Source organism: Pangasianodon hypophthalmus, chromosome 23, assembly GCF_027358585.1.
Source record: "Pangasianodon hypophthalmus isolate fPanHyp1 chromosome 23, fPanHyp1.pri, whole genome shotgun sequence".
Taxonomy (NCBI): Eukaryota; Metazoa; Chordata; class Actinopteri; order Siluriformes; family Pangasiidae; genus Pangasianodon; species Pangasianodon hypophthalmus.
The window spans coordinates 12,198,375-12,210,914 of NC_069732.1; the positions used below are offsets into that span (position 1 = coordinate 12,198,375).

The following is a 12,540-nucleotide window of genomic DNA, read 5'->3' on the forward strand; positions in this document are numbered from 1 at the left end:
GTGCTCGCATTTCTCCTCTCTCACAGCCTGATGTACCTCACGCACTGCAGGGATCCCATAACACAGCGAATAATAATGCTCATTGAACATTGCTTCACTGGGATTATAATGATGGCGTCTGTATAATTCACTATATCTCTCGTTACTACTATTAAAGTGTTTATTTAAAGAATAGCCTTTTATCAAAAGCCAGGAGCTCGGAGAGAAGGGCAAGCTGCTTGTGTAATGGCTAACTTCAACCAAGCCGAGACATTACATCATGCTGCCTGAATAAACGAATGCCAACGCAATAGTGGTAATCGAGAGGCTTGGAAAAATCCCAGTGGGCCAGTAATGGAGTGTGCTGTTCTGCATCATGTAACTCCCAGGCTGAAAACGAGTACCACTCCAGCCCCTGGCATGAGCTATGTTTGTTGTATTCACCTGATGATGAGGCAATTGATGCTTGCTGTTTTTCAGTCTCTGGATTTGCATTTGTGCCACAGACCCGAACAGTATCACAAAACAAACAGACATGGTTAACAGGGTTTATATCACAATCCTGAAGCGAAATCCAAGCATCTTCTCCAAACACTTTCTTTTAACATTGACGCCCAATTTATAAAACACCGCTAAAGTCAAAATAAATGTAATTATATGCATTATATGTGACACTGTGTAGGTTCTGTCTCTGTGTATGTATATGTCTATGTCAGAGGTGCCAATATATTATATATTATAATATTGCTAACAAGCCAAGAGGAAAAAAAAACTGAATTTCACCACAAAAGCCCTACACGTCTGTGGACAAAACTGCTTTTTTCCAGACGTGTGTCAAGCAACATTAGGAAAACAGAGAGGCAAAAGTCTGGTGTGACTGTTACTTAAATAAATAATAAATAAGCAGCTCCGCCTCAGGAGTGGTGCAACAGGAAAGTGTTTGGCAGATCACTGTGACATTGTGAGTTCAAATCCCGACGATGCCGCAGCCACTGAGGGTCAGAAGGGACCAAAATTGGCTGTACTCTCTGGGTGGGAAGAATGGTATTACTCTCTAGCCCCCCTGTCAATCACAGTGACACTACGCCAATCATGGGCATGTGTGAGGTCATGTATGCAGGAGAGGGCGGATAGCACTTTCCTCCAGGTGTGTTACACTACCCTGTGATGCAGCATTGGTTGGCTGGCTTCATATTTCTCAGACGAAGCACATGTTAGCCTTCACATCTTAGTCTCCAGTGTTAGTAGCTGTTGTATGATAAGAGAGAAGTGGGAATTGACAGGTGACCAAATGGAGGAGAAAATGGAGGAAAAATAAGCAGTTCCTTAATTTTTTTCTTCCAAACAGAGTCCCAACTACTTGTTTTCTACTGAATCACAAGACAGAGGTTTGTCAATTCACAGGTTAACAACAAAACTACCTGCTACCAGAAGCAAAAGGGTATCTTTTACATCCTGTGTCCTTTTCCTTTCAGTCGACTTGCTGTCAAATTTTAACTGAAAAACCAGAAAAGTGTCTCAGGTGTCTTCGTATTGCTGCAGCAATGATTAAAACACTGTAAATGCTATGGCTGAACCATAGATGTTGGTATCCCTGCTATGTGTAAGTGTAATTGTGTGTGGCATGTGAAAGAAAAGGGGGAGGGGTTTGTAAGAAATGATGCTAATTCATAAATCTGAACAGATCTCAGTTGGTTCTAAGAGATAGCCATTCTTCACCTTCCTTTATGGATGGTAATAGTCACCTTGTCTTTAAAGGATTCATACGGACTCAAAATACACCTCTGTCATGTCAAAAGAAGAGATTCCAGTCTTTCTAATGGGACTATAATTTACGCCTATCAGCTTCAGCCTGTGTATCTCCTTCATTTCAATTTCAACTGACACAATATGCTTCGGATGCCAATTTCAGTTGAACCGCCAGGCATTTTGCAAGCTGGTAATTTTTTATTACTTGATGAAGCCATGAGTTTATGTGCAGTGCTAAGATCAGAGTACAGTAACTAATACTGTTACAGTCAAATCGACTGAGAGAATTTATTTGGTACTGCAGGCTCAATGGGCACAAGATACACACAAAGAAATCTTAAAAACTGGGAAGCTATGAAATGCTCATATGTAATCAGATGTTAGTTATGCCAGCTTTACACTGTATGGTCCAATTTTTTCAGTCACAGACACATATTTCACATCGTAAAGGAATTCTTTGATCTTGAGTTCACATTGGCGATCTGAGAACGCGTCATGTGAGGTGCTCACCAGCAGCCGATTTAATGATAGTGCAATCCCAAAGAAAAACTTCCGACAGTGTCAGAATTTCTTTTTATTAAAATCTCAGTGTGTGACCACCGGCACGATGATCATCCAAAATCTACCAATAGAAAGACGGCATTGGTTGAAGCGAAACTCACAGGACAGCTATAAATACAATGTGACAATGGCAAAATAAACAAAACATGCAGGATTTAAAAATAGATCCAGTTTGTTGAATTGTGGAAGTAAAGAATGTCTCGTTGATATCACTGTCCTACCAGGACAGGGACACAGTATGGACAGAAACAGAGGATGAAGGACAGCCTACAGGTACACTATATGACAAGTATGATAAGTATGTGGACGCCTGATCATCACACCCACATGTGGTTCTTCCCCAAACTGTTGTCACTAAGTTGGAAGCACACAACTGTACAGAATGTTTTTGTAAGCTGTAACATTACAATTTCCCTTCACTGGAACTATGGGGTTTCCAATTAGCCAGCAATCACTCTGTCCAAATGCACCGAGTTTATGTACCATTACGACGATGTGAAACTCTCTCATGAGTGACAGTTTTCCATTTTCTGCATGATTCCTGCTGATGGCGTAAGCAGAACGTAGTAATTTTCTGGTCTATCGTTAGAGGACCTTCATTGTATAAGCAGACATGGAGAACACGTTATCTCACAGTCTGTTATAGAATTCGGGCAAGATTTTATTACAGTGGGACAAGTAATAATTTTAAGACTGCTGAAATCACAGTGTAAACCCAGCTTTAGTTGATGGCATTGAAAATATTGTCCTTAAAAAGCAGTTGTTTATTCAATATCAAAATACACTTAAAATCAATATCATGAACACTACAAATCTTGAAAATAGAACTTTTTAAATAAATTTATTTTAAAAATAACGCATAACAAATTCAAAGAATTTGTATGATCCTGGGGTTAAGCATCCCAAGCACTCAAGTTAAATTTCCTATGGATGATGTCATTTTTAACTTCATCTCCCAAACAAATCAGGAACTACCTACCTGATAAAAAGGCCACTTTTTCCTTTAGAATGGGCAAAACCTCCATCGCCTTCATCTCTTCATTTCGGCGAAATCCTGAAAAACAGAATCATGTTTAAGAACAGATTAAATAAAACCCAGTAATTAGAATTTCGAGCATAATCATTGCCTCAAACAATATTGATCTGTGTCTGAAACTCAGCTGATAGATTAAAATGTGGAAAAAGTTCTCTAACACCTATTTAATACAGCAAGCTAGTCCCATGTCAGACAGTCCTTCACGAGCTCAGCGGTAAGCTGGGTAAACCAGCAGCACTCACTGTTTCTGATTCACTGGCTGGCTCCATTCGTTAAGGCTGAGCTGGAGAGGTTAGTCATTACCCAGCTAGCAGACTGGGTATGTGCTCACTGTGCCTCGATCAGGTCTGGGCTGTGCTCGGGTTGTGACTCATATCACAGAGTCACACATGCTCAAACCGTGTAACTGACATTCTGCTAATAGCTATTGTACACACTGATAGGATACAAAAGCTCTGATGTTGGGGAATATGGAGCTACTCAGAAGATAGATCATTTCAAATACAGTATTTAACAATGATGAGTGATTTGTCAAAATGTCTGTGCTTTTAAATGCTATAAAAATGTGGCTTGTATGATTGGGAGAAAAAAAAAAAGTTACAGGTCTAAAAACCCCTCCCTTTACTCCTATAAGGCTAATGGTGCATGAAATATGCTCAGAAAGACAAGCCAAGCCATCTCCACCCACAAGCTGGGAGAGGGAGAGAGAGTCATCCGTTATCATGCCAGAGATGGACTCTGCGCCGTGTCGCTGTAACGGACCGGCCGAACTAACGATCTCAGCTTTCTACAAGTTCAACATGATATTTCCAACTGACATTTTCTGACTGTTTATGGTTTTGCGGTTTTGTGTCTGCATGCTTTAGATAGCTCATTATAACAATTGCAGATGATTAGACTATAATCTAAGTCTGGCATTGTGCACTGATTGTGAAACAGCCTGTTGAGAGGAAAAACAAAAGTTTCAAAAAAATTAATGAGAGAGTCTTATCCATCCTTCAGAGGATTTAAGGACAAAAGACCGCAAAGCAGGGTATGTTGCTGTTTGTATGTAGTTATGGTGGGTAGAGAAATCAGCAGCTCAGTCCCGCCCTCAGAGAAAGTGTCAATAACAGACTGAGCACGTCAGACAGCGTAAGCAGAATAAACAAGGAGTTCTCTCCTGCAGCTGCATGATGGAACGGAAGGGTGTGTGTGTGTGTGTGTGTGTTTGTGTGTGTGTGCGCACGTGTTTTGTTTTCCTCTAACACACGGCTGTTCCGAGAGGTTACATGCTCTTCTCCTGCTGAACCAAACGACTTGTCTCCTATCACTCAACACGAGGTAGAGGGATTAGTAAAGTAGAGCTGTAAAGACACATCTGTGCAGTGATTAGAGGATAGCGAATGAGGTGATGTACAACACACACAGGGTTGTAGCCTGTGCAAAGGTAATCACACTAGTTGTAAATTGGGGTTTCATCAAGGCTAATAACATGACTTCTCATTTGCAATTTTTTTTTTTTATAAAAGGCCATCACCTCATTTTTACACAAAAGATGGAGGTCAGCTGGATGACTCCCGGTTTCTATTTGTAGTGCCCCTCAGAGGAGATTCCGCCAAAAAACATCATTTCTCATACATAATTGTATTTCCCCACAAACACACTGACTGCTAAGCCACAGTCCGTTCTTTTGACTTTGCTGCAAATAGAAACGGACATTTGACTACAAAGAACGCTGCACTTCTGAGTCATTTTTTTTCTTTGGGAATCAATTCTAGCACAGTCCATGTGTTGGATGTGTTTGAAGCGTGGCTGGTGAAAATCACAACCTATAAAAAAAAATTGAAGAGCAAGAGAACAGAAAATGAAGGCAGTGCACTGTCAAATGACGGGGAGATTTTGAGGGGCTGTTCTTAGCAACCTGAAAGAAACACGAGAGAAAGCATCTGTGAAATGCTTCGCTCCAGTATAACAATTTGGGAAAGTTAAAGAGTTACTATCCAGCAAGCCAAAATTTGGGGGATAATCCTAATTTCATAAATACCTATAGCTTAATAATGAAGTGTAGACATGAAAACCAACAGGCAGGCAAGAGATCTTCATCTATCAGTTTACAGAAGCAGGAATAGAAAGTCATGTGGCTCCCGGTTTTTGCACATCACATATTTCTCTGTATTCAGCAACAGAATATTCACATGCAGTGCCATCCACTGGAAAGTGAGAAAACATGCACTGACCACAAAAGATGCTGGATTTAGTGCTCCAATTACAGTATCATGTAATATGGCAGAATGGTGTGATCACATGGACAAGAAGAGTGTATTTTAAAAAATAAATAAATAAAGAGATAAATAAAAAGGCACCAGAATAGCGCAACTGGCAAGCAAAGCAATTAGGAAGCAACACAGCTTCCTATAAAATACAGCTGTCGTAAATTTAGCTAAAAATATTGCAGCCCGTCACACACTTCCACTTAACCCTCTACTGCACACTGCTGTCATACGGCAAAATCTCTCCGATCTGGATTATTTAAGCATTTAAAGAAAACTTTCACTGATCTGCCTTTTGCAGTAGTTGGGCTTTAGTTGTACTAATTATATACTTGGATGAAGAGACATGATATTTAAATCTCCCACTCTCCTCTTCTTTTCTGCACTCTTTTCTCATAACATCTCTGTAGATTTCTGTCATTCATCAACAATTCCCAAATTTTTGCTGCACACGAAATATTAAATTATTGTCATTTGAAGAACTTTTTTTGGCATTGTTTAAATCTTGTTCTTGAAATTGTTTTCAACAATTAATAATGCAATTGTTGCATTATTGTTTAGTAAAGTATGTATGCTGCCATTCAGCACCACGTTACCCAATCTCACAAGTGAAGTCCACAGAAATAGCGTCATTTCATTTGAACGACGGAGATATGACATTCATTTGGCAGTTATCGTAAAGAAAAAATGTCTTATTCCACTTTTATTTTATGCAGCTCATAATAACGGTTTACGTCTTTTGTTCAGAAAATGGAAATTATTTGAAGTGATAAAACACAACATAACATTTTTTCCATGAAAGTATCATGATGTGTGCACTAGAGTCGGTATAAAATTTAGCAGTTTAGGGTTCCAGTGTCCAATAAGAACATCTATAAAAAGTCCTTTTATTCCAATAAAACTTCTAAATTTAAAATATATATAAAGCCTCAATGCAGTTTTTAATGTGTCTACTGTGAATGATCAACCTTTCACATTGTGTGTTGTCTTTTTGATGTTTTTGTGCTTGCATTCAGTTTTTCTTGATCGATACAATGAAAATAGGCTACATCTTTGGCTTCATCACTGTGGACAATAAAATATGTTTTAATTGATCCAACATTCAAAATCTTATTTAGCTGGCCCTCTCACTCTCCACCAACAGTCCACTCCACCCGTCACACACTGCTAGGAACCTGCATGTGATTCTTGATGACAGGCTACACTTCTCTGATCACATCACATCAAATGGCAGATCCTGACTGCTTCCTCTAAGAGATCAGGAGACCTTTCCATGAGACCATGTTTAGACTTGTTTAGTGTTGGTCTTCACTCCCCAAGTTCTCTCATGTGATTAATTTACTGAGCTCATAACGCTGGCTCCCCTTTGCAGCAGCAATCAAATTCCTGATCTTGCATTCCAGACCACAAAGAACCGTGTATTACATTATCTGTGCCTTACTTCAGGCCTCCACACCCACACACCAATTCAGGTCGTCAATTTCAGGATGTCTGGCCTACCCATTAGATCTCAATGCTTCAGTGTCACAGCTCCTCAGTCTGGGAACAAGCTTCTCCCTAATGTCCACACAACCCTATGTCTGGATCCTTCCTGTGATTGGCTCTTTACTGTGTCTGGATCCTTCCAGTGTCCGGATCCCTACTGTGGTCAGACCCTTACTGTGTGTGGCTCTTTAGTGTGCCTAGATCCTTACACATTAGGGCCTTTCGCACCGCGGGAACCTTTTCATAGTACCTGAACTAATTGTGGAACTACCCACTTTTTGGCATTTTCGCACCTCTGGAACTGGGTGTGATTTTAGTGATTTAGACTGCCTTTTTTGAGAACCAAATGAGCTCCTACTCCGGAGCAGGGTCTAACCAGCACAACTGGTACTATCCGTGATGTAAGTAGACGCTGATTGGCCAAACGCGTACGAAAACGTCCTCACCCGCCATGATTTAAAACGCCGTGTAAACATACTGTAGTGTCAACTTATTTCGCAAGTATGGAGAACAGCAACAGATGGATGCGAGACACAACAAAAACACAGCTCCGATCACAGCGCTGTCCATCCTCCGGTTGTTTACGTCGTTGTTCTTTGTTTCCATTGTTGAACGCCACGCACAAATGACATCACTGTCGACCGGCTTACGTCACTTCCTAGTGCCCGCTGTCTGTGCAAATGCAGCCCTTTAAACGGTACTGGGAAATAGTTCGCGCAAAATCGCCCAGTACTTTAGTACTGTAAATTTAGTTCTGGAACTAAAGCGGTGTGAAAGGCCCTATTCTGGAGCCTTATTGTATATGGCTCTTTACTGTGCCTGAATCTTTACAGATGGTGGATCCTTACTGTGCCTGGATCCTTTCAGATTATGGATTCTTTCAGATTATGGATCCTTACTGTGTATGACTTTTTACTGCACTTGGATCTTTCAAGATTCTGGATCCACAGAGAGTGAATCTTTACTGTATCTGGATCCTTACTGGGTCTAGATCCTTAAAGATTTTGGATCCTTACATTGTCTGGCTTCTTAAAGACTCTGGATCCTTATAGTGTCTGGATCCTTACAGATTCCAGATCTTTACTGTGCCTGGACTATTACTGTGTATGGATCCTTTCACTCTAGCTTGTGTCTATTGACTACACGGCAAATGACAGTTGAAGTACTATGGCCTTCTACTATTGATGAGTATTATAAAGCATGGGGGATGAAGGGGAAAGAGGAAGAAGGAAATGAGTGAGGGGGAGAAGAGAAAAGGAAGGGGAAACTGTGAAGCAGGAGTCAGTGAGCACGTGGCGACAAACAAAGGAAGGAAAAAACAGAAAAAGTGTGAGCGACTGACTGTGGTAGAGAGAGAGAGGATGACTGTGGTTGCTGGGGAAGTACAGAGCGAGGTCAGTTGCAGCCCCTCTACTCACCACCGGAGACAGCTGAGAGAGCCTGCAAACAACAGCTGCCTGCTCAGCCACACACTGAGACGCTGAGATATACACACACACACACACACACACACACACACACACACACACACACACACACGTGTGTGCATGTTCTTATCTTATATCACAGCTGCACTCTTTTTGGCCTACACACTGAAAAAGCTGGCATTTGAAAAGAGACAGCAACAGATATAACCGACTAAAAGCACTGTATCATCTACGCATACACGCACACATTTCCTCCACCCCTCCATTCCCAAAGGAGTTGTGGCGTGTGACTCCCAGCTGTCACACAGAATGATGGGAATGGTTGTGTAATGAGCAACTGAGGTCAAAGGTCAACAGCCAACTGTCCGGAGTGTGTGAAGGGGGAGACACATCTGTCATAGCTCAGCACACATTACAGAGTCGAGCTCACAATAATGAAACTGGGGCTGTGAGTGAGTGAATTCCCGATCAGCTGATGAAAAACTGACTAATGGCTCAGGCACAGCTGTGGAGCTGTCATATCGCTGTCATGTCGCTGTCACTGTGTGGATGCACCACTTCAGTAAGAGACAGCAGGATTTCTAGTAGTGTAAAACCAGCAAAGATGTGATTGCTGGGACCAGATCAGGCCTAAAGTCAAGGTGCGCTAATAATAATGCCGTCGCATGAGGCTCCAACCCGTTTGACCCCATATAAGGTCAGGTCACGTCTTAACTATCAGCCGCAGTTGTCATGGGCTCCTGAAGCAACGCAGGCCGTGTCTCTCAAACCTAACCATGCGTAATCTGGTGTCATATCAGCCCTTGTGCTAACGGCTTCAAAGGAGGCTCAGAAAGGCTTCAAAAGGAGCTCCACTGTGACCTCCCCCTTCTCTGATGGACGATGAGAAGACAGCAGGAAAGACAAAGCGAGAACAGGTCTCAAATTCGAAAGCATCCAGGAAGTGAATGGTTAAAATGGGAGGGAAGTAGAAAGAGAACACGGTTTTGCATCAGATAAACACAGCTATAAAAAATGCCTCTCCAAACAGCATTCTTTAACCTTAGGTTTGATGGCATGTCTAAACACACCATGTGAAATGCACAAACATCTGCTCTTACAGGATTTATGAGCTACCACTAAACACACGACTCACAAATTCACAGCACAGCAAAAAATACTTTAATAAACATTGACAACTAATGAGCTATAAAGGAAATTCAAGAATAGTTAGTGCATGTATTATAGATCTAATACTAATCATGCTTATTTCTGATATTGGACAAATCACAAAACAATAAGGCAACAAGTTCTTTTCAAAATACCATAGCTTAACATTTGTACACTTTTATCAGGATGTAATCACTATCACATTAATACCTCTGTCACTGCTACCTAGGACAAAGGACATGGTCTGGAAACTTATCACAATACTGGCTTTTGTAACTTCCATTTATTCAGTTATTTTCAGCTTTATCCGGGTCAGGGTCGCGGGAATCTGGAGAGTATCCCGGGAACACTGGGAGCGAGTCGGGAATGCACTCAGGATAGGAAACCAGTCAGCATGCACACATATGCACACATTCCCTCACACCTAGGGGCAATTTAATGTCGCCAATTCACCTACTGGCCCGTTTTTGGGAGGTGGGAGGAAACCGGAGAGCCCGGAGAAAACCCACATGCACACTAGAAGACCGTTCGAACCTCCAGGAGAGGTCAGGATCAATCCGAGACTCAATCCTGAAACCAAGGAATATTCTCTGCAATATTCATGTCATTGAAGACCACAAGTGAACATCATAACTCAGCTTTGTGTGTGTGTGTGTGTGTGTGCGCGCATGTGTATTGAGCAGACTGACTTATCTGAATTTAGCGAGCATGAGGGTGAGAAATGAAACTGTCATGGAAAAATTAAAGAAATTTGCATTTAAACAAAAAACAACTCAAATGGTACTGTGTCACAAAATAGTTTGCACACATGCAAATTATCATATTTATGCATTCATCACAAGGACTATGCAACACTTTCGTCATTGTTTACATGACTGTCACTGCCAAAAGCATAAGCTAGCCTTAAAGCAGTACGAATGGCTTGTCTTAACACCATGGCCATGTGTGTGTTCATTTTGTGGGTTACCTTTGCAGTTTTACTGCCTCATCATGGACATGTCAGAGGTTCACTTATTAATAAAGATATACCTCCCATCACTAACTGAAAAAGGATAATGCATGCCAGTCTTCATGTTAACATGAAGGTACACACTGTTTGTTTGTTTTCTTTTACAGATAGACAAATGGAACTGCTGGCATTTAGTTTAGAAAAACATTCAGTCTGTGTACTTAAGGAACTGGAGGGGGAGCATAAATGCCACGTCGCAGTAGGCTACATTTTCAGAGTGCAGAATTAGTGTTAGGTCTATAACACACACACACACACACACACACACACTTACTTCAGTACACTTCTCCAGTACAGTGATGCTTACATTGCCACTAAAGCACAAAGTGGTCCAAAACAAACAACACAGAGAGAAGAAGGATGTGTGTGTATCCAGTACACACAAACACACACACACACACACACACACAACACTGACAAAGTCTCATTTAGACTTTTTACTCATGCATCACATCCAAATGAGAATCCTGTTCATTTTTTTTAAACTCCACAGTTGGATTTTTTACTCCAGTGAAATATATAGTGTTTAAAAAGTCATTTTAGTAACGTTCTTGTATTTTCTGTTCCTGCTCAGTGCTAAATTTAGCCCGTCCCCCACAGAGTCTGACTGAGCCACCGCATTCCCGCTATCCTGCACTCCTGCTCTCCTCTCCCATTTCAGGAAAGGAGAAAAGGAGAAAAGGAGAAAAGGAGGGAGGTGGAGGGTCACTGTAGGACTCAGCCTCAAGGCACACACTTTTCTATTTCCATCATTCTCTCTGTCCACCTCTTAGAACAAGCGCTGTGTTCTGTCTGGGTCACTGTCTGTCTACCTGCTCCCTCTCTCCCCCTGTTCTATTTCACACACACACACACACACACACACACACACACACGCCAAACAGCCACTCAGTTTGGTTACTCTGTTCTGTACCTTGCCCAATATCCTTAAAAACCAACATGAAAAAAAATTGGGATTAAAATCGTGGATTGTGATCAAGGCTGAAAAATCATACGATATGATATTTTTGCCAGATCGCCCAGCCCTCCTTTAGTGTGTTAACCACTGCAAGGGACCCTCATGTAAATGTGGCTGGAAAGACCACACTGCGCTGGGGTCGTGTTACCTGCAGCAAACGGGGGGGGGGGGAGATAATGATACATTAGGTTTGTGTCTTCCTCTGTTTTAGCCGCTGATGTGAAAATGACAGCGCAGTTTAAAAGCTGCTTCCTGCTCACAGAAGCCTGAGCAGAGGCGTGAAATGGGGGAGTTTCTGTTACAGGCCACACGCAGATTACAGGCCATCACCTGGAGCCAGGCCAACTATTCCACACACACACACACATACACACCCCCACACACCTGCACAAGTCACACGAGCTGCTTCACCGTTCCCCATAGAGCTTGAGACCACCTATACTTACAGCTGCAGGATAACAGCTAAGATTGTGATGAACATGATTATTTTGCGTAAGAACAGAGTAAGAACTAGTTTTGTTATAATCATTTCATCATTTTAAATTAAATGACTCTGACATTGTACATGAACAAATATTTGAATCAAAATACCTAAGTCACATTAACTGAGTGGATCTTTTAAGTGAGATATGTAAACACAATTAGACTTGAAATAAAGAAATGTGTTGACGTAAATAAAGTCTGAGAAGCAGAGAGCGCTTTAAGTGGTTGGTTAAAACAAGCATGAATGAGAAGCTTGTGATTTAACTCACCAGTGTCAATAAAAACTAAAATCTTTAAAACTTTAGATTAGACTTTACACAAATATAATAGTTACTGAAAAGGACAAACATCCTGATCATAATTATATAAGCATGCAGCCCTAGTTTATGATACGATATTATGATAGGATTCTTAGTTTTGAAACACGACCATACAGTATAAGCTGCCTTTGT

The 12,540-nt window shown here is 41.3% G+C and overlaps 1 protein-coding gene across 6 annotated transcripts in view; it reads right to left on the bottom strand.

The window, feature by feature from the left end:
• The window catches only part of trioa (trio Rho guanine nucleotide exchange factor a), a 108,371-nt gene that overhangs the window by 61,050 nt on the left and 34,781 nt on the right, over positions 1-12,540 (bottom strand). For all 6 annotated transcript variants that reach the window (XM_053228432.1, XM_034298506.2, XM_053228430.1 and 3 more), the window contains exon 3: positions 3,269-3,343. In XM_053228432.1, coding sequence (XP_053084407.1) covers positions 3,269-3,343 — 75 coding nt within the window. The remainder of the gene's footprint in view (positions 1-3,268; positions 3,344-12,540) is intronic.